The 22,496-nt window shown below is 41.9% G+C and overlaps 2 protein-coding genes across 2 annotated transcripts in view; one reads left to right on the forward strand and one right to left on the reverse strand.

The window, feature by feature from the left end:
- LOC148827815 (scavenger receptor cysteine-rich type 1 protein M130-like) overlaps positions 1–17,853 on the forward strand; it is a 104,618-nt gene extending 86,765 nt beyond the window's left edge. Inside the window, exons 12-21 of the mRNA XM_088926148.1 lie at positions 6,278–6,589; positions 9,395–9,402; positions 12,775–12,895; positions 13,182–13,280; positions 13,570–13,641; positions 14,109–14,195; positions 14,703–14,807; positions 15,161–15,247; positions 15,425–15,496; positions 17,684–17,853. Of these exons, the coding sequence (XP_088782274.1) occupies positions 6,278–6,589; positions 9,395–9,402; positions 12,775–12,895; positions 13,182–13,280; positions 13,570–13,641; positions 14,109–14,195; positions 14,703–14,807; positions 15,161–15,247; positions 15,425–15,496; positions 17,684–17,853 (1,133 nt within the window). The remainder of the gene's footprint in view (positions 1–6,277; positions 6,590–9,394; positions 9,403–12,774; positions 12,896–13,181; positions 13,281–13,569; positions 13,642–14,108; positions 14,196–14,702; positions 14,808–15,160; positions 15,248–15,424; positions 15,497–17,683) is intronic.
- The window catches only part of LOC148827801 (scavenger receptor cysteine-rich type 1 protein M130-like), a 446,693-nt gene that overhangs the window by 350,765 nt on the left and 73,432 nt on the right, over positions 1–22,496 (reverse strand). The gene's annotated exons all lie outside the window — the stretch shown is intronic.

The raw sequence follows: 22,496 nt of genomic DNA on the forward strand, positions 1-22,496 counted from the left end.
TTGTCCAGTGTGTGTGTCAGTGCCCAGGTCAGACAGTCCTGCTCCAGTAGTGCCAGGCTGTGACAGTCCTGGTCTTGTCCAGTGTGTGTGTCAGTGCCCAGGTCAGACAGTACTGCTCCAGCAGTGCCAGGCTGTGATAGTCCTGGTCTTCTGCAGAGTGTGTGTCAGTGCCCAGGTCAGACAGTCCTGCTCCAGCAGTGCCAGGCTATGACAGTCCTTGTCTTGTCCAGAGTGTCTGTCTTTGTAGAAGTAAAGGCTGTTTCTTTTCAAGTTCCAGGTCAGACAGATGTCCCAGCAATGCCAGTCTGTGACAACTCACAGTGCCTGTCTGTGGTCTTGTCCAGAGTGTGTACCAGTGCCCAGGTCAGACAGTCCTGCCCCAGTAGTGCCAGGTTGTGACAGTCCTGTTCACAGTTTTTGTCAGGGGGCAGGTCAGGCAGTCCAGCTGCAACAGTAGCTGGACTCAGTATGTTAGGCTTGGTTTTCTATAACCTCTGCACCAGTTTGGACGTGATGTCTAAAACAACTTTATTAAAAATGATTTTCAATTTTTGAATCCAATTCCCTTCATTTTTTATATGTAAGTGTTCATTTCTGCTTTATATTGAAGGACATTGTTTAGTTCCCAGGTTTTCTTCAGGTTTATCAGGAAGCTTTGGGGTACAATGTGTTCTTCATCTTGGTTCAGGGTCTCAGATATCTGCAGGTCAATTACTTGTGTTTCACAACCAGATTCCCGCTTTGAAGCCCAGAGTTCTAGGATGTCAGCTCCTATGACACAGTGGCGTGTCTAGAGGTTCTGGTCATTTTAATTATTTTTCATTGATCTCTCAGTGTTTCTGTGACAGTGACTTGATCTGCAGTGAATGTGTGCTTGATAATTTACAGATTAATTTTTGGCTGAGCAATTTCCCAAAATTCCAAAACAGTATATAGTTTTAGTATTCTTTAGAATTCCTCACAATTTTGTTCAAATAATGAATACTCACTCTCTATTACTGCTCTCTCTTCCTATCTTTTCTTATATTCAAGCATATCAAGTGGTCAGGGACAGTGATCTCTGTTATTGTTCTGATATTCCAGCTCATTGAGGGGTCCGACTGGTCAGGGACTGTGATCTCTGTTATTGTTCTGATATTCCAGCTCATCAAAGGGTCAGACTGGTCAGGGGCAATGATCTCTGTTATTATTCTGATATTCCAGCTCATTGAGTGGTCAGAAAGGTCAGGGACAGGGATCTCTGTTATTGTTCTGATATTCTAGCTCATCAAGGGGTCAGACCAGTCAGGGACAGTGATCTCTGTTATTGTTCTGAAATTCCAGCTCATCGAGGGGTCAGAGTGGTTGGAGGCAGTGATCTCTGATCTGGGAGACTGGAAGTGCAGCATGGAGAGACCTGGGGCTCAGTGTGTGACTCTGACTTTGACTGGCAGGATGCAGAAGTTGTCTGTCGAGAGCTGGACTGTGGGGTTCCCTCACAGGTGCTGAAGGGGGCTCATTTCGGGAAGGGGGAGGGACAGGTCTGGACAGAGGAGCTCCAGTGCCAGGGAAGTGAATCTCACCTGTCCTTCTGTCCAAAGTCCTCCACAAAGACACAGAGCTGCACCCATGAGAACGATGTGGGACTGGAGTGTTTTGGTAAGAGGGGGATAATTTATTTCATTTTGTTTTTAATGGAGCTCAAAACTGAAGCTTAGAAGAGAAACAGATAAGTGTGTCTATAGCTCTGATTCAATACTGGGGATTGGTGTTTAACCATGAAAACTCAATACGATGATCTTCTGATCACCAGTAACTTAATTAAACCATAAATTACCAGCCTTGCTGATGAATAAAGTACTTTAGATTGAATTGGGTTGAACAGTAACACGTTAGTGAGATACTTATATGACAGTAATTTAAAGCTCAGTATTGTAAGTATACTTGAAGATGCCATTGAATGAATAGCTGGTTGTTATGTTGTGAATCTGGGTCTCTGCTCTCTCCCCTGTCCTATCTGCAGGATACACAGGGTTCAGGCTGGCGAACGGCTCTAACTCCTGCTCTGGCCGAGTGGAGTTACAGTGGCTCTTCGGGGACTGGGGGACAGTGTGTGATCTCTACTGGGACCTGAGAGATGCTAGGGCTCTCTGCCAGCAGCTAGGCTGTGGGGAGGCTGTAGCAGTGCCAGGACTGGCCTGGTTTGGACAGGGCAGTGGACCAGTAAGAACTGATGTGTTTGAGTGCAGGGGGAACGAGAGCCGTCTCTCACACTGCACTGTCTCTTCATGGGGGAGAGCAGGGTGCTCTCATGGACAGGATGCAGGAGTCATCTGCACTGGTGAGAATCGTGTGTTTAAAACACAGTGACACTCCCTCTGCTTACACACAGCAGCACACTGTTTTCATTATTAACTGAATATCTGCTCTGTTACACACTGCCAGTTATGTAAGAGATGCAAAGATGAAAACACACATTCCTTAAAACGTGAGTGTGTTTTAAAAATATCATATCTAACTCAAATATTCCCTCAAGGGGTTATTAGGTTGTCATTTGCTTTCTGATGGATAGATACACAAATACACTGATGACTAAAAATCAGTTTTATATTTATATTGATTTCACTGATGGTTCTAAAAGATTAAAGAAAGTTCTGTACCTCAGTATCCTGTAATTAACATCTGACCTGCTTAATTAGTTTAATTAATAGAGCCTAACCAAACAGGAGCCTGAAAAGAAAGTGAATCTCAGAAAGTCAAGGTTTACAGATGTTATGTACACCTGAGCCCCACACACAGCTGACACTCCACTGGTGAAACATCACTCCTGTGGACAGAAATGAGCTGCTTCCTTCTCTTTTACAGACTCAAATATGACCAGAGATTCACCTGGAGCAGGTAATAATAATAATAATAATAATTGCTTACACTTATATAGCGCTTTTCTGGACACTCCACTCAAAGCGCTTTACAGGTAATGACAGGGACTCCCATCCACCACCACCAATGTGCAGCATCCACCTGGATGATGTAAAGAGTAAAGAGAGAATGAGGACTGTCTTAATCACATCAGTGCTGTTTTAATTGTAGTTTCATTTCTGGTGTTAAATTGCTCCTCTCACACACGGTTCACAGTCTGATTTCTCTCTCTCTGTTTGTTTTCCTTCTTCAGCTGTTCCCTCTTCCAAAACACCAGGTATGAATTAGCCCCTGTTTTGTTTCTCCAGGGCTCTCAGTGTGTGCTGATGTCTCTGTTGCTGAGTGGAATCCCAGATCAGTCTGTGAGGCAACAGCTGTGTGTGATCAGTTTGTTCTGTGTGTCACAAACACACTCAGGTCTTTGGGATCTACGGCAAACACATCTATCTGAATACTGCAATACTGCATATATATATATACTGCTTATTGAACTTGAACTTGAACTTTATTGCCACATGTAACCGGTACTGGTACAATGGAATTCTTACTTACAGAAAGTCTCTCGATTGTAAAACAAGTGTAAAAAACAAGACAAAGTGCAAACAGTGCATCAAGGCAATATACAAACAAACAGTAGACAATGTTCAAGTAAACATGTAGACAGTTTGAATGTAAACAATACAGACGTGTAAACGATGACTGGAGATGTGCAATAGATAAGAAATCATAATGAGGTAGATGGTGATGGTGTAGGTGTGGTCCGAGGGGCATGGCTAAATGTGTTCGCCAGTCTCACTGCTTGTGGATAGAAGCTATTGAAGAATCTAGTGGTAAGTGTCCGTATGCTCTTATATCTCTTGCCTGAGGGCAGTGGGGTGAAGAGCTCATGCCCGGGGTGGTGACTGTCCTCTGTGATGGCCAGAATTCTACCACGGCAGCGGTCCTCATAGAGCTGTTTAATCTCGGTGAGGCCGCAGCCGATGATCTTCTGGGCCATATTGACCATTCTCTGCAGTGCCTTTCTTTCTCGCGAAGAGGTGTTGCCATACCACACGGTGATCCCGTTGGTGAGGATGCTCTCGATGGTGCAGCGGTAGAAGTTCACCAACACATGTATTGGCATCCCCCATCGCTTGAAGCACCTCAAGAAATAAAGGCGCTTATGAACAATCTGTTACAATAAGTGTATATATTAAAATTAATCAAAAGTCAAGAAACACTGTACTTGAACTGTATCTGCTGTGCCTTGTGAGCTGAGCTACTCTTCAACTTGTAACAGCAGGTCATGGTGATCTCTTAAAACTGCACTGACCTCTGACCCCTCACCTCTGATTCTCTGCTCCTAGATCAGCACTCCCTCAGCCTGGTTGGGGCAGGAGGTGATTGTGCTGGGAGGCTGGAGGTTTCTCACAATGGCTCCTGGGGGACAGTCTGCGATGACTCCTGGGACCTGGCAGACTCTCAGGTGGTGTGCAGGCAGCTCCAGTGTGGGATGGCCCTCAGTGCCCCAGTGCCAGCCTCCTTCAGCCAGGGAACTGGACCCATCTGGCTGGACGAGGTGGGCTGTCTGGGGAACGAGTTGTCCCTGGGGGAGTGTCCCTCAGCAGGGTGGGGACGACATGACTGTGGACACAAGGAGGATGTGAGAATCCTGTGTTCAGGTAGGGGAGATAATTAAAATTACAATGATTCAGATTCTTTAATCCCACATTGTGGATATGGCTTGCATCTAGAGTGCCTAGATATGTTTGACTTGTGAGGATGGGAGAATCTTGTGTTCAGTAAGTTAACTAAATAAAATAATCCACATACTGGAATTCCACATTGTGGATATGGTTTGCATCTGGAGTGCTTAAATACATCTTACTGAGGAAAAGACTGAGCTGGATGTAGAATTAATTTTAAAATAAATATTTATATTTATGATACAGTTGTGAATGCACATATTCACCTCCCAGCAAAAATAAATAAAGAGAGAAAGAAACTCTGGCATTCAAGATAAATTCCCCTCCACTAGTGTTTGGGGATATATTAATCTGAGTCCTCCAGTAAACTCTAGGGTCCAAACTTTAAACTTCTCACATCAATAAGACCTGTTGTCTGTTTGGGTGTATTTGTCTTGGCCATGATCTTTCATGATTTTCTGCCTCAAATGTTTCATTTTGATTTGTTCCAAGAATGGCTTCTGGTCAGATCCTGATGAACCACTTGGTGTTAAATGTCACCCTGAGCCTCGTTTTCTCCACTCACAGCGCTGCACTGCTCACCCTGAGCCACGCATTCTACTTTCATGCCTCAGTCTCTTAGTTGTGCTGCTGCTGAATAGCCAAGCTGATCAGAATGACGTTTTGGGTCAGAACCTGATCATGTAATGGGATTTTAAAGCTCTGTGTGATGCACTGTCCAGATTCTGAATGAACACACCTGTCACCTTCATGTCAACTGTGTTATTGTACAGCTGTACTTATTTCATTATGTGAGTCAGTTATAACTGGATTAGTACAGGAAATGAGACTGGTTACCATTCACATTGTTTGCTGGTTGTTTCTTACCAGTTCAGAATGAAACGTTGGGCTGTCTTGTCAGGGTTTGTTTCCTTTAACTTTCCCTGCTGTCTCGACAGATCACACTCTCCTGAGGCTGTCTGCAGGATGTTCAGGACAGGCAGAGGTTTACTACAATGGCACCTGGGGCAGCATCTGTGCCAACGGCATGACAGACACCACAGCTGCAGTGATCTGTAAACAGCTGGGTTGTGGAGACAAGGGCACCATCAGAGAGACAAACTCCAGGCTGAGGCCTGATCCCAAATGGCTGGACTTTATCTCCTGTTGCAAACACGACTCCACCCTGTGGCAGTGTCCCTCCTCCCCCTGGGGTCAGAATGACTGCACAGACCGGGAAGTGGCTAACATCACCTGCTCAGGTACAGGGTGAAGAGTAATGCTCTGTGAATTAGTGTTTTGCCATATTTAGAACAGACAAAAGCTTTAAATTGAATTCTTATTAATTTATATCCAAGCATGTATAAAAATGAAAGCAATGTCATTGTTATTCATTTTATAATAATAATAATAATAATGTTTTTATATGATTATTAATCTTTGAAGGTCCTAGGAAAAAAGCTGACAGAAGCACTCCAGCCCCTCAGGAAGAGCAGCCTCAGCTGTACTGCCCAGGTGAGTTCAGTGTGTAAAACAGTCAGAGACACTGCAGCCCTGAGCTGAGGAACAGTAACCATACAGCTCTCTTCCAGAGTCATTCAATACCTCACTAATCTCTACTACAGTCACTGAGCTGAAGACACTCAGTAACCTCTCTGCTCTCGTCTACAGTCACAGATCTAATGACACTCGGTAACCTTTCTGTTGACTTTCAGTCCCACTGGCTCTGCGCCTGGCTGGAGGCACTAACTGCTCTGGGCGGGTGGAGCTGCGGTATGAGGGCTCCTGGGGGACAGTCTGTGATGACTCCTGGGACCTGCAGGATGCCCAGGTGGTCTGCAGACAGCTGGACTGTGGGGACGCAGTAAGCGCAGCAATAGAGGCCTCATTCGGACCAGGAAATGGTGCCATCTGGCTGGACGAGGTGAACTGCACAGGCAGTGAACTTCACCTGTGGGACTGCTGTCACTCTGGACTGAATCAGAGCGACTGTCGACACAAGGAAGATGCAGGGGTTACCTGTACAGGTGAGGAGAGTCTTAGAACTGTAGATGAACAAGGTAGCAGATCAATGGAGAAGTTAGACTGATGTCACCCATACTCTATCACTGCTTAATATCTAAGTGAATCAACTAAGATCATCAGTGACAAGATTGGGATGTTTTGTAGCCATGTGTGTGTGAACAGCACTAGGCTTTAATTTCGAACAAGACACCATTCATCCTGCAATCCTAGATTTGACCTCAAGGAACAAATGTAAAGATTTTCTTTTTATTAAGACCACTCTGGATTCAACTTGCTATAAAACCAAAGGCAAAATAATAACAGTTCTCCTATCTCTTTTACAGGTTTGTCAAAGACAACAGCCAGTCCAGCAACAGCTACAGGTGAACAGAAATCCTCCTTGTCATTGATAACTCCTGTCATTCTGTCTCTTCAGATTCCTAGTGTAGCTGTAGTGTCTCCTCTCCTCCCTCAGGGTGAAGATCAGTCTTTTCAGATTCCCAGTGTTTGCAATAGTGTCTCCTCTCCTTTCTTAGGGTGAAGATCAGTGCCTCTTCAGATTCCCAGTGTTGCTATAGTGTCTCCTCTCCTCTCTCAGGGTGAAGATCAGTGTTTTTAGATTCCCAGTGTAGATCTTGTGCTAGTGTCCTCTCTTTCCTCACTGATTTACTGACAGTCCTGATGGGTTAGATTGGGAATCCTTAACTTTTCTTCATTGATCTTAGGTTCACCCTGAAGCATGATACCCACATATGGGAACAGGAGGAGAACAGGACATGTGTCGAAGTGTACAGATGCAGCCATTCAAAATGCGTGCGTTATTTTGCGGCATACCCCGGTGGGCGTGTCGCGGTATCACGCAGTGTCACGCAGTGTCACGTGGTTAATCGCGCGTCATTTGACGCTCTGCCGGAAACTATCCGGCGTCACCTTGTAAAACCGCCAGGGGGAGCTTAACCTCTCATGTACAGCATTTGAGCCTTTAATTTTGAACAGTGTATTACAACATGTTAATCTTAAAATTAAAATGTTGGTACATTTTATGAAAGCAAGATTGCTCAGTTGGACAAAAGTACACAACCTACCTTTATCAGAAATATTTATGCATCAAAGCCTTTACCGAAGATATTACTAATAGTATTAATAATGGATGACTTTGGACAAGCTGTATACTCAAAGTATAATTTCTTTAGCACATTTGTACAAGCACTTGGAATCTGTCCAAGCCATACTTTGTCAGGCATTTTGTTTTACTTCAACGGGCATAAAAACTTCCTTGCTTTTAACAGGGCGTTTCATAATTTCTAACTACGAAAATGATTTAAAATGCGACAGCTATCATTCAACTAGAGCTTAAAATATCACAAGGAAAAATACACACCGGTATTCCATTTCTCCCTAAACATTGTAAGCTTCGAAGTCTTTAACTAACGTGATACCGGAGTCAACAAGCATACTTTTAGAATTTGATTAAAAGGGAATATAATATGGAATCGCGTGTCTCAAGAATTTAATAACGGTATGATTATATCCGTGTACTGCGGCAGGGCTGTGTAGGGCTGTTTCGCCTGCCTGCTCATGCGAGCTGTCTTGTAGCCGACTGGTCTAGGTGCGTGCCTGCCAACGGGCAGGTTGTGTGTTCGAATCCAGCTGGTTTTATTTATTTATTTTTTAATCGCGTAACATATTACCGTATGCAAACTGTACTGTATACAGTATGTATATGTATATTTAATGTCTTAACTGTGCCCGTTTAAGTATTGAATATTCATATCTAATTTTACCACTGAAGGGAAATCTTAACATAAACATACAGTATATGGCTGGTCTCGGTACTTTAAAGAAAACATACACACCAGTATTCCATTTCTCCCTAAACATTGTAAGCTTCGAAGTCTTTAACTAACGTGATACCGGAGTCAACAAGCATACTTTTAGAATTTGATTAAAAGGGAATATAATATGGAATCGCGTATCTCAAGAAATTAATAACGATATAATTATATTCAAGTTGCAAAAGAACTGCAACGGACATAAAAACTCCCTTGCTTTTAACAGAGCGTTCCATAATTTCTAACTACGAAAATGCCAGGTGAAAGGATTTGTAAACATATTTTGTTAAAGCAAGTCAGTTTTTTCTGCAACACATAAAATACATTTTTCCAAGAAAGTTTAGCCTTTGTCACTAATGAAACCACTAAATAAAGACATAAATATAGAAATCTTAAGATTTGTTTTATTTAATGTTGGTAGCAGGATGAACTGTCAGAGTGTATATTTTGCTCGCAAAGTTGCTGCAAGATGTTAACAGTGAAAAAGGTATTTAGAAATGAGTTATTTCAAGATGAAAAAGAAAACATACACGAAACATGGTTTCATTACGACCAGAATCGGTCTTGAGATATTTTTAACTTGATTTACAGTATTTGAGAGGTATGTCTTAACACCGATACTACAGTGCTTAAGTACTGCTCACGTATATGTTTCTAGGTTTATATTATGCATTTCATACGGTCAAATTACTTTTGAGCAACTAATAAGAAGCGCGAAACGGTATGCATTTTACTTTCGTTTTGTGCTGGGACCCGTGGATTGATTAGAGATATCAAGTACATACAAGTCATTTTTTAAATGTTGTAGTTCGTCTTGAAAAACTGTTACGAGTACATCATCTATCAACAATCACACAGGTTCTGTTTCCATATTGCGGATTTTGGTTAGGTATTATCAAATCCAGTGGCGCTGTTAGTTTACTGAGTCCCATGTCACATGGTCTGTGATTGAAGCCAGTTAGACCGGTTTAATTCGTCACAGCCAGCACTCTTCAGGTGTGAGGGTCTTCTGCTCAGAATGAACGCTAAAATGTTTGTGTATATTCTAATGGTAGTGGGGGCAGGGTGTGTGGGAACAGGTTTGGTTGAAATTGCATTAGAGATCTATGTTCTTCACACCTGAAACATTTTCTCTGAAAGCATTTTCTTCGCAGTTTAACCGATCTTGTTACAGCATGTTACAGTTTACTTTTATTAACCATATTAATTTTAAGTGCTTAATGTAAAATCTTGTAAAAATATATTTTCATTTCATTGTTCAAATATACATTAAGTCTGACTATCATATAATAAGTTAAATACAAAACTAAAGAAAAAATAGGGTTAAATATAATTCAAAATATTTTGCTAACAATGTTAACTGTTTATGAATAATAAAATGTATTAACTAAGGAGTAGGATGGCACAGTTGTTAGTATGTTTTTTTTGTTTCTTTTTCATAAATACAACAGTAGTACCTGATGTCTCAGTGGCTTTCAAAATTAAATTATGCAATAAATAACCACATGTAAGACTCTGATGCTTAAAATGTTTAGGGAGAAAGTGGAATACTGGTGTGTATTTTTTCTTTAAACTACCAATAACAGCCATATACAGTCTGTAACGTAGGGATTTCTATACGTCTTTATTTAGTGTTTACATTAGTGACAAAGGCTAAACTTTTAGCTTCAGTAACGTGTACATATCTCCCCTTTTTATAAAACGACATGGTTGAAAACTGTTCCAGACCAACTGTTGTTTCATCAGTGAAAAGTACATCATGAAATGCCTCTCCCTGTTCAATCCACTGGAAAAAAGAAAAGGAGCATAAAGCTTCTGATGGTCATAAACGATATTCATTTAGGAGCAGCATCAGAGGTATGTTTTTAACTGCACTGCATTGGAGAGAATACCATAGTGTGTTTTTTTTTTTACTCCCTGGCGGAAACTGGCTTCCAGAAGAATCAGAATGGCTCTGAGATTAAATAAAACTTCACTCGCACCAAACAAATGTATATTTCTAAATATCACAACATGATCGAATTTAAGTCATTTTAATAACAATGAATAGTCACCTATGCGTTACAATATAAACATTTATATTGATTTAAATCGCGTTTAAATCACCTTTATTTAAAACCCATAAATAAAGCTGATACTGTTTAGACTTCCAATTATTTAAAACTGTATTAAAGCAGCACGATACACAATGCAACGTAAATCGCTATCTTTGTCTTCTGTGTAATAATGTTCACCTCTCTGTCCAGCAAATTTACAGGTTAAAAACAATACTGTTAGGCTGGGAAAACGATTTTTTTTAAGAAATACAAAATGAGATATAATGATATGTTCCGGCTTAGACATTAACGAAGAGCATAACGCGTGTACTGCATACACTGCAAGTACAACCCCCCTCTCTGCAGGAGTGCTGGCTGCGACGAATTGAACCGGTCTCACGGGTATTTTCAAAGTAGGAGGCGAGATTTCCAGCGAAAGACACTCCCCCCCCCCCTCAAAAACCCAGTAAGTACAGTACTTACTAGTTAAAGGCTAGGCTCCCGACTACGGCGAAAGGAACCCTTCTTTCATTAGAATACAATGAACATATTTTAGCCCTGAATGAATAAATAGCAAACATGGTTTACATAAAAGACATTTTTCCAAGAAAGTTTAGCCTTTGTCACTAATGAAACCACTAAATAAAGACATAAATATAAAAATCTTAAGATTTTTAAAATGCATGACTTTGCTAAAATTTATTTGAAAATAAAAACAATTACAACCGCCAGGGGAGAGAGAGAACAGGGGAGGGATGTTGGTTTTGCATAAGGGGCGGGGTTATGGAAATTAGGTCTGTTTGGGAATGTGTAGTTACATGTTCTGGCTGTTTGTGAATTATCGTTGTTGAGTATGGAGTGTTGAGGTATTGATTTTGTGTAATGCTTTATGTTGAAAATTGAGGTGGATTTTGTTTATGATAAACAGGATAAACTGGGATGGGAGGAAGGTTTGGTTTTGCATAAGGGGCGGGATTATGATAATTGGAGGACTTTGCGAGAGTAAAATGGTTTGATATATTTGATTTTGTATTGTGGTTGTTATCTATGTTTTTGGTTGGTATTATGTTTATATGGTTGTTTTTGTTGGTTGGTTGTTATTATGGTTATTAATAATACGATCTATAGTTGAAATCTGAGCCTAAATAAAAAGAAAAAGCAAGTGATTAGGTTTATGAGCAATCTAATTACTTATTCGTTTAAAACGCTATATAAAATAAAGTTTATTATTAATTTGCTGCACAGAGCGGTGAACATTATTATGCATAAGACAAAGATAACGATCCTGATCAGTTTAGAAATCTGTGTACGCTGTAAGGTTTTTACTTCTTAAACTTTTAAAATACACGTTTTGAATAGAAAGAAATCCTCTTCCTGTTACAGTATGTATAGCAAACCAGCACGTCTTTTTTCTCCAATCAGAGGGGTGTCAGATGGTGTCAGCCAATCACCATTCTGCGTTGGGTAGCAACGGGTGACTGTTCTCAGGCGGAAGATGTAAACAGCTTAATGTTCGTGTTAAATAATTTTTTTAAATTCAATTAAACAGGCACAGTTAAGACATTAAATATACATATACATACTGTATACAGTACAGTTTGCATACGGTAATATGTTACGCGATTAAAAAATAAATAAATAAAACCAGCTGGATTCGAGCACACACCCTGCCCGTTGGCAGGCACGCACCTAGACCAGTCGGCTACAAGACAGCTCGCGTGAGAAGGCAGGCGAAACAGCCCTACACAGCCCTGCCGCAGTACACGGATATAATCATACCGTTATTAAATTCTTGAGACACGCGATTCCATATTATATTCCCTTTTAATCAAATTCTAAAAGTATGCTTGTTGACTCCGGTATCACGTTAGTTAAAGACTTCGAAGCTTACAATGTTTAGGGAGAAATGGAATACCGGTGTGTATTTTTTTCTTTAAAGTACCAAGACCAGCTATATACTGTATGTTTATGTTCCAAAATTAATATCGTTTATGGCCTTCACACGCGTTACAGTATGCTCCTATTCTTTTTATGCTCAGCTACTAAGATTTCCCTTCAGTGGTAAAATTCAATATCTACAACGGGCACAGCAAAGACGTTTTTACTGTAAGTCTTTCTACGACAGACCAACGGACCACGAGTGCCCCTGTCGGTCAACCAATCACTTACTGCGATGCCACGCGTCATCTTGCGTCATACTGAGCGACGTCACCTGCGGTACGTGTCTGTGACGCGCACTTTGAATGGCTGCATCTGTATATGAGCCCAAGAGCACCTCTCCTGATCCCTGTTCATCCATTGTCTCCCCCACTCTCAGGCAGAACCAGGACAACACCCCAGACACAGCCGCTGGGAGGCCTGTCCGCCTCGCCCCTGGTCCTCCTGCTGCTGGGAGCTCTGCTCTTCGTGGTGCTGGCTCTGTTAGTGGGGCAGCTGATCCAGAACAGGAAGCTGAGGAAAGGTAGGGAGAGAACTCACCATCCACATAGTGACCTCTAGTGGTCATTTCTGTCACTCACATGGAACTGATATTTATATAATTCCCTTGAGGAATAAACCTGGTAGAGAAAACCATTTGAAGTTTAAGAAAGATTATCAACAATTAAAGATGGAGATATCAAGAAATTTGCAAATCCAGAAGCATAACATTTAGGTGCTCTAATGTCCAAAGAAGGTTTAGTAGTCAATGTTTGATCTTGTACTCTGCTCCCTGCATGTTAACCCTGAGTGTCTGTTTCCTCACACAGCCCTATCTAAGGGAGCACTCACCCCTTATCATGATGCCGTCTACGAGGAAATAGAGTACAAACTGGCCAGAGAGGGAACCTACAGCGCCCCCAGGAGAGGTGAGTGGAGAGAGTCTTCAGGTGTGATTAGTCTCCACCCTCGGAGGAAGATCTGAGGATAACACTTGTAGAAAATCTCACTCAACTGGTTTCTGACAAAAAGAGTATTTTTTAGTTTTAAACCTGTAGGGTTTTTTCTCAACTGGTGTCAAACTAAGTGACGAAAATCAACACAGCACGAATCTGGATCTGCCTTATAAACACAAACTCACACCCTGGCTTCTCTTCCAGTAGAGGACACTGAGGCTGCTGTCCGACTGCAGGTATTGATCTGTCCTCCTGTTCACAGGGAGATTCCTCTCTGATGAGATGCCCTCTGGATATGACGATGTGGAGGACAGTGAGGGAGACCCAGTACCAGGTGAGGGAAGATGGAGTCAGGGGGCTCAGTGTGGGAGTGGGGGTGTCTTCAGTCCAGTACTCTCTCTCATCCCAAACCAGGCAGACATTTAGAGAACTTAAGTAGAAAATCCTGAATTATACAAATAGAACCACATGTGTTTGATACCTTATAAAGCCAACTCTTCAATGTTGCCTCACACTAGCCTTATCTCGGCAGATCACAGATGCTGAGCAAAACTATAGCTGGTCAATACTGGGGTGGTAAACAGGGTGCTGCTTTCATTGGTTTTGATAGAAAAGGAGACTGGGGAACAGCATGCTGTAAAAACTGCCTTTCAGATCAGATAAATCAGCGACTCTAGAGTTCTGGCTTAACTATACACCATAAAACATTTAAAATCACACTTTACAATAACTTTGCAGCTCTATGGTCAAACTAAGTCTGAGTCCGGAAGTGTAAATTCTCTGTCTCTCTCTGTGGTTCAGGAGACTCGATAACCTCTCTGAAAGAAGAGATCCCAGAGTACTATGATGATGCTGTAACTGTAGCTCAGAGCCCAGATGCCTTGTCAGGTCAGTTACTTCAGTCTAGTCACATGGGGAAACTCTGCACCAATCTCAGTGAGTCTGACTCTCTCTACTATGTCTTTGATCTCAGCTTCTGAATACGTAGTCTGTGTTATTCTGCACCAGTCACATGAATCTGACTCTCTGACTCTCTCTCTCTCTCTCTGTGATCTCTGCCCTGCACACTCAGTCTTGGTCACTGTGCTGCCAGTGTCCAGCTCCTCTTCAGTTGCACATAGTGTTCAAATCACTCTCTGTCCAAATACAACCAACCTTTCTCTGCCCTGTTGTCCTTCAACATCTTATTTTAAATTTTAAGAATTGTTTTAAATTTCTTACTGAAGTGAATAGGACTAGAAATCAGGTTCCCTGATCTCCTGTACTTGTCTGGAGTTTTAGTTCCAATGTGATGTTCAGTTAATCAGTGTGTTCTGAGGAGCTCCAGCAGTCATGTGCTCTAGATAAATCAGTGCTCTGATATGCGTCACTGAATCTGTACTCTTTGTGGTTCAGGACAGCTGATGTCCCCTGTGACGGAAGAGGCCCCAGAGTACTATGATGATGCTGTAACTGTACCTCAGAGCCCAGATGCCTTGTCAGGTGAGTTATTTCAGTCCAGTCCCATAGAGAAACACTGCACCAATCCCAGAGAGTCTGATTCTGTGCACTGCACGGCACATTTGGATTATAGGGCTCACATCACTGCTCTCTGTCCAAATACATCCGTACGTCACTGCCCTGTTGTCCCTCAACATCTTAATTCAAAACCTAGGATTAGTTTTAAATGTATGACAGACATGAATAGGAGAGGAAATCAGGGTCCCTGATCTCCTGTACTTAAGACTCTGGTGTTTTAGTCGTAACTTGATGTTTAGTTAATCAGTGTGTTCTGACGAGGTCCAGCAGTCCTGCTCTTTAGATGAGTCAGTGTTCTGATGAGTGACAGTGACACATTGCTCTGTGTGCTTCAGGAGAGCTGATGTCCTCTGTGAAAGAAGAGGGTCCAGAGTACTATGATGATGCCATCACTGTGCCCCAGAGTCCAGACACTGTGTCAGGTGAGTTATTATAAATAAGATTCATCAGTACCCCCTGTACCAGCCCACAGTAGCCTTTGTCATTAGAAATTAGTCTCAACCTAATTTCATATCTGCAAATAAACACTAACTGGAAATGAAGAGGCCAGTTTGTGTCAGAATGACAGAGACATTACTGACCTGCTCTTCTGTTTACAGGAAGACTCCTCCCTGATAAGACACCCTCTGGATACAGTGATGTGGGGGACAGTGAGGGTTACCCCATTTCAGGTAAAGGGGGCTACAGCCAGGGGGCTCAGTGTGGGTGAGGTAGTTCAGGGATGGGAAGATAACCTTCAGTAATCCATCTCTGTTGCACTCTCATCCAAGACAGGGGGGAATCAGGCATTTTGCAGTAGCAGTGGCTTCACTCTGTCATGTCCTACAAGGATCAATAACAGCCAATAAAGGCGGAGAGACCTGAATTGTACAAAGTTAGATCACAAAGATCAGAGTGTCATTGAAACCCACCTACTGACACACCCAGCCAATCAGATGATTTAAATTGATCAGCAGCTGATCAATGATGAGGGAGTAAGGTCTAGACAGAGCAAAGCTTTAGATTCCCCAAGACCAGGAATTCTGTTCTCTGAATGCAGAGAGAATTACTAGGCTCAGAAATTACTAGGTCTTCCTCACTGTGGTTTAAGAGCATTGATACTTCATAAGTATAAGTGAATTCTACACTGAATCATCAAGTCTTCCAAAAAGATACAATTTAATTTTAAAAAATCCTATTAAACACTTTTGACTACAATATTGTAACATCTATTCTGTATACTATAACTGTTAGTCCACTAATAGCCATTGATATCAAAGCAGATTACTTCTCAGATATGTTCTATTATGCTTATTTTGTGTTATGCAAATTATAATTATATCAATAAATTGTATATTGTTTGGTTAGAATACATGTGTGAAACTATAGATTATTATGTTTGATTAGTTCCTAGAAGTCTACAAGTACTCTCAAAATATACTGCTATAATTTCTGATTGTTACAGAAAATTAAAATCCCCATTCACTGCACTGCACTCACAATTGGCAACCCACTGAAGCTAAGCAGGTGTGAGCTTGGTCAGTACCTGGATGGGAGACCTCCTGGGAAAAACTAAGGTTGCTGCTGGAAGAGGCGTTAGTGGGGCTAGCAGGAGGCGCTAACCCTGTGGTCCATGTGGGTCCTAATGCCCCAGTGTAGTGACGGGGACACTATACTGTAAACAGGCACCGTCCTTCGGATGAGATGTAAAAACTGAGGTCCTGACTCGCTGTGGTCATTAAAAATCCCAGGGTGTTTCTCGAAAAGAGTAGGGGTGTACCCTGGCGTCCTGGTCAAATTTCCCGTTGGCCTTTATCAATCATGGCCTCCTAACAATCCCCCTCTATAAATTGGCTTAATTACTCTGCTCTCCTCCCCACTGATCGCTGATGTGTGGTGAGTGTTCTGGTGCACTATGGCTGCCGTTGCATCATCCAGCTGCACATTGGTGGTGGTGGAGGGGAGTCCCCATTGCCTGTGGAGTGTCCAGAAAAGCGCTATATAAATGTAAGCAATTATTATTATTGTGACTGTAAGTGTTTTAAAAAATCTAGGTACACCTGGGTAATGTCATCAATTCCAATTCCAATTCCAATTCCAGTACATGACTAGGGGCTGCAAAGCAAGGAGATGTTTGCTGAGATGTTGAGGTGTGAGATTCAGTGATCAAAGCAACTATAAAGTTTAGTTAAGTTCTGGGTAAATGATTGTCAATCAACCGTCCAGGAATGACAGAGCTATTTCTTGCTTCTACTACTTGTCTAGATCAACTGGAAAGACCAGATTGGAGTTTAGTCTTTGACCCTCATAAAGAGAGCTTGCCCTTCTGTTGTTTTTAGAAACTTTAATTTCTTGTTTAGAGAATCCCTTGGTTAAAAAGTGCCTCTCCTGGCTAGTGGGAGCATCTTTAGAACAGGGAGATAGGCTCCCATTCATTTTGTAACAGTTGGGTTCACAAAGAGAGAGATTTAACTGTAGGTTGTAATGTCTTTGGTTTAGAAGGTTTGATTTATCTCTTTCTTTTATGTAGGTGTTCTGTAAAAGCTGAATACTTGGTAGCAGTTTGAGGATTTTCTGGATGGTTAGGATGTAGGTGTCTAAAACACCTTGTTAGCAAATTTGTAATTGTGTGCTGTATGTTTATGTTGTGTGTAATTATGTGTGTGTTGTGTTGTTAATAACAAATATTTCACTATTGGGAATATATTTGGCAAAATCTTTACAAGTTGGGGGCTTATGATTATGACTTTATGATTTAATTATTAATTTATCTACTCAGTCATTTCTGATATTCACCATTTTCATAATACTTATTTGTATCAGTATTATGTTAATAACTGAGTCATTTGTAAAAATATGAGTCTGTGTCTCTCTGTCAGGTGTCCCCCACGCTGGCCCTGGAGTGGACAGGGTCCTGCCCACACTGCCCTCTGAAGAAGGAGCCCCTGCCCCTGACAGGACTGACTACGATGATGTTGGGGACGAGTCTCAGGGAGAGGATGGGTGCTGTGAGACTGACAGGGCTGTCTGGGAGAAGCTCCTCCTGTAGGTCTAGACACAGAAGAGCTTCACCAACAGAGTCACACAGTCTTACAACAGTTCTGAGCACTGAGACTGTCTGTGACTGTCTGAGTCCACTTCACTCCACTGTTTCCACACTCACACTGTGACCTGAGTCCACTTCACTCCACTGTTTCCACACTGACACTGTCTGTGACCTGAGTCCACTTCACTCCACTGTTTCCACACTGACACTGTCTGTGACCTGAGTCCACTTCACTCCACTGTTTCCACACTCACACTGTGACCTGAGTCCACTTCACTCCACTGTTTCCACACTGACACTGTCTGTGACCTGAGTCCACTTCACTCCACTGTTTCCACACTCACACTGTGACCTGAGTCCACTTCACTCCACTGTTTCCACGCTGTCCTGCAGCTTGTGTTTTGCAAAATTGAGACTTGAACATTCCATTTCTGCTCAGCCTTTCTTTTAATACCTTTTGATGTTCCAGATATAGGAAATAAAATTGTTGATTGATGTACAGTTCTGAATGTACCACTTTTGATGGGAATATATTTTGATACGTTTTATTAAAGTTTTGCTTTGCAATAATCTTTGGTTTTGTTATGCTCATTTCTAATGTATGACGTTAAAGGTATCATTAAAAATTAAGGAGCCCTTGGTCACTCGCAATGATAAAATCATAAGAAAGAAGAAAGTTACTTGTTTGTTTCAAATCATAAGTATCAGGAGATCGACACAAATGTAAAAAAACACTGTACACAAAGCTAGACACAACATGATACAACCTAAATGTTATTTAAATTCCCCTACAAATCAAGAGAAATCAAGGGTCCTGCAAGAAGACACTGTATAGCATCACTAATCCTAAACCTACAGAAAATGTATAGCTAAAGAGAGTTACAAAAGCATCTGGATTTAAATAACTGGAACACAGGAAAGTTAAAACTATAAACAGAAATGACTGACATTGTAAAACTCATGGTCATAAAGGTTCAGGCCTTTTTAAACTAACTTGCTAAAATAATATCAGAATGTTTTTGGACTGTGGTAATAAAAATATAATTAATAATTGCTTGTACTTATATAGCACTTTTCTGGACACTCCATTTAAAGCACTTTACAGGTAATGGGGACTCCCCTCCACCACCACCAATGTGGAACCCCACCTGGAAGATGGGACCACAGCCATAGTGCACAAGAATGCTCACCACACACCAGCTCTCAGTGAGTAATGAGTAATGTGTAGTGAGTAGTGAAGCCAAATCATAGATGGGGATTATTAGGAGGCCATGATTGGTAAAGGCCAATGGGAAATTTAACACATCTATGTAGAACAGAGGGACAGTTAGTCCTCAGTAATATCCTCTACTTTGGCTTCTACTCTTTTTGAAAGACATCCCGGCATTTTTAATGGCCAAAAGGAGTCAGGACCTCAGTTTTACATCTTACCTGAAGGGCAGAGCCAGTTTACTGTATAGTGTCCCCATCACTATACTGGGGTATTAGCACCACCTGCTGGCCCCACTAACACCTCTTCTAGCAGCAACTAGTTTTTCCCAGGAGGTCTCCCATCCAGGTACTGGTCAGGCTCACACTTATTTAGTTTCAGTGGGTTGTTAGTTGTGAGTTGCAGAGTGATATGGCTGCTGGCAAGAAACTAGACCACCTGAAGGAAACTAATGCAAACATAGGGAGAAACCACTCTGCTCTACTCAAGGACAATTTTTATCTTCCACTTATGATTTCAACATTTTCCTTGGAAGATGTCAAGCCACAGAGCCTGTGATGCGCTTCATTGCCGGCTGTAGTGGACATCCTGTTGAACATAAAAAGCATATTGAGTTCCTCGGACATGAAATTACCAGATAAAAGCCATTCTCGTCACTTGCTGAGCGAGCAGGCTCGGCGCAAACAGAACGCAGGTGTCTCAGAGTGGTGTGTCCAAGTGGCTGTAAAAGGGCAGGCCTCCACCAGGGCCACAGCTTAGCTGGTTAAAGTACCTGTCTAGTAAACTGGTGAACCTGAATTCAAATCCTGCCAGTGCCTTTCTTTCTCGTCGTTTAGAGTTTATCATTATGGTGTAGGGAAAAACCGGTTCAGGGACGCCAAATATGTAATCATAGTGGCTCTCTGAAGGCACCAGTTCTGTAGGGTTTGGGCATTTACTGAGACAATTATTAATTGTAGCAGTAAATCACAAAGTTGATTCTTTTGATGGCTTTAGAATCCAACCAGGCGACATAACTCAAACAACGCACACACACAGGTACTAATACACGAGGATACATTTATTAATACATAGAATATGCATATAAACCTAACAGATCTTATCGAGAGGGTTATCAGAATACAAAAGGTATATATTCAATCAGTTACGAAGTGTTACACATCAAGAGGACATACGTTCAGTATATCATTCATTTAAACCGTTTCGTAAATGAACTTGGTTATAACTTCTACATTAGATACTCAGACAAGTACATAACTCTTAGGAATTAAATTGATATCAACTGGTTTGGATAACAATTGAATTCTCGAGCTGTAATGCATTGAAGTTGAATACTCATCCAATTTCTGGGGATTCATATCTCCTGCGGGCACAAACAATCAGCTGCAGGCTTGTTGCTGTCCAATCCGCGCTCTCTGGCTCGGTGCCAGGCTGTGCTGTGCGGCTTGCGACGGTGCGCTGCTGATGCTCACTGACCGGCTAGTTAGTGTTGACTTTAACTAGCAAAGTTTTTGCACAGGAGAAAAGATGACTGTGGGTCCCAGTAAATCAGGAAGAGGACCGGTTCGTTCCTGATGAAGAGCTAGTTCTGAATAGTGATTCAGCTGTCCACAGTTCCGACCTGTTGCTGGTTACTCTCTGGCAACCTCCACTCTAGACTTTTAGAACAAAGGAAAGTTCTGGCACTCGGACACACTGGCCGTTCCGTAGTTGTCCGGGCTGAGTCTCAGGATGGTCAGGAGGCGCGCTGCGAGAATGTCCTGCCCTTGGGAGCCTTCTGCTCCTGGGCTGTCCTGCCCTGGAATTCTCCTTTGAATTCCCTTTAGAACAGTCCACAGAATCCTCTCCAGAATCCCTTCTGAATCTGAATCTTACTGAATCTGAATCTCCCAGGCTCTCTGTGTTGCCTGTTTTTACCTGGAGGAACTTCAGCTCGTTGATTGGCTGAAAGTTCCATGGGCATCAGAGTCCCACGTGGGTTACTGGTAGGGCCCTACCAGTCCCTGATTGGTTGATCAAGGTGAGATATGAGTCACTTACTCCTGACACTTAGGAATGCAGTCCCAATGTCCATCTGGCACTCCCTAGACAGATAGGCGCCAATGGATGACCATTGATCATGATAGCCAGGCTTAGCTAAGTGCACCCCCCTTTGGGAGCTGTCCTAGGACCTTAAATCACCCTGCACTAATGGTCTCTCTGTGGCTGCACCACAGAGATGAACAGAGAAATGGGGCCTCATTTGGGAAGCTCAGAAACACTTAATTCTGCCTTATTATTAAGCCTCGCCGCTACAATGGACAGCAGCAGGCGTCTGCCTTACGTTTAATGTAAGTGTTCATTTCTGGAACAACTTGTTTTTCAAAAACTGCACACTAGTTGCGATAGATAAAATACTAATCTTCCCTGTCAGTGCAGAATTACTACCAGCTGGCAAGAAAATAAAAACGATTTTTTTGTCTTTAGCCTTAAACCTATGAATGTAGAAGAAAAGATGATACAGAAGATAACCCTTAGACGTTCATCGAAAGCTCAGTAAACGATAAAGCAGAGGCTCGTGTTCTGAATTCTCCTCGCATCTGATAGTCTTCGACCATTAAAAATTACACTGTGTAGACATGTCACTCTTCCTAACACAATTAAAGAGCCACAGGCAAAAGTGCCTCTCAGGAGTTTCATTCGACAGTTCAAATGCGATCACCTGTTCCACTACTGAGCTACTAAAAACCTGTGAATAGGTGGTTTAAGTTAGTCTCCTACATCAGTAACATCTAATGGGCAGCAGATGTTATTTTAGGTTTGTTGCAATTGAGAACAGGTTTAGTACAGAGCTGCTGACAAATTTCAGCAGCCACGTTCGTTGCAATGACCTGTTGTAGGGTCATTGCCAATCAGCCGCAAGAAAAAAAAAACATAATTTGTGCCTTTATCAAAAAAAAAGAAAAACAGATGAGTAGTTTATGTGGTAATTTCAGGTACAATGTAAGAACTTAAGTTAACTAGTCCCACAGTAATGCGTGGGGTCCTATCAACAGAAAAAAAATACTTGTAACAACAACCACAAAGCCAGAAGTCTTCCGGGAACCTAGGTAAATCACTGTAGTAGTCTAACTACTACAGAAAATAAAATTTTAAAAAATTACTTAACGGAACAACTTCAAAACAAAAAGAACATTAAAAACAAATCTGGGGAACAACAAAAACACAGAATCTAATGCAAGAGCTTTTTCAAGTCTTCGGTACCCCATCGTGCTCCCTTAGTCCCAGTAGATCTCTCGTCTAAGAAGATATCTCTCATCTATCTGTGTACAGATCAGCAGGGGGTCCACAGCTGATGGGAAATTAAGTAGGGAGCTGCGTCAGCTGCAAAGGAAAAAGTATAGGTTTATTCCATGCTAAAAAGAGAAGGAAACACGACGTGGACCCTTCTTTGGGT

The sequence above is a fragment of the Atractosteus spatula genome, chromosome 10 (genome assembly GCF_055471065.1).
Source record: "Atractosteus spatula isolate fAtrSpa1 chromosome 10, fAtrSpa1.hap1, whole genome shotgun sequence".
Lineage (NCBI taxonomy): Eukaryota > Metazoa > Chordata > Actinopteri > Semionotiformes > Lepisosteidae > Atractosteus > Atractosteus spatula.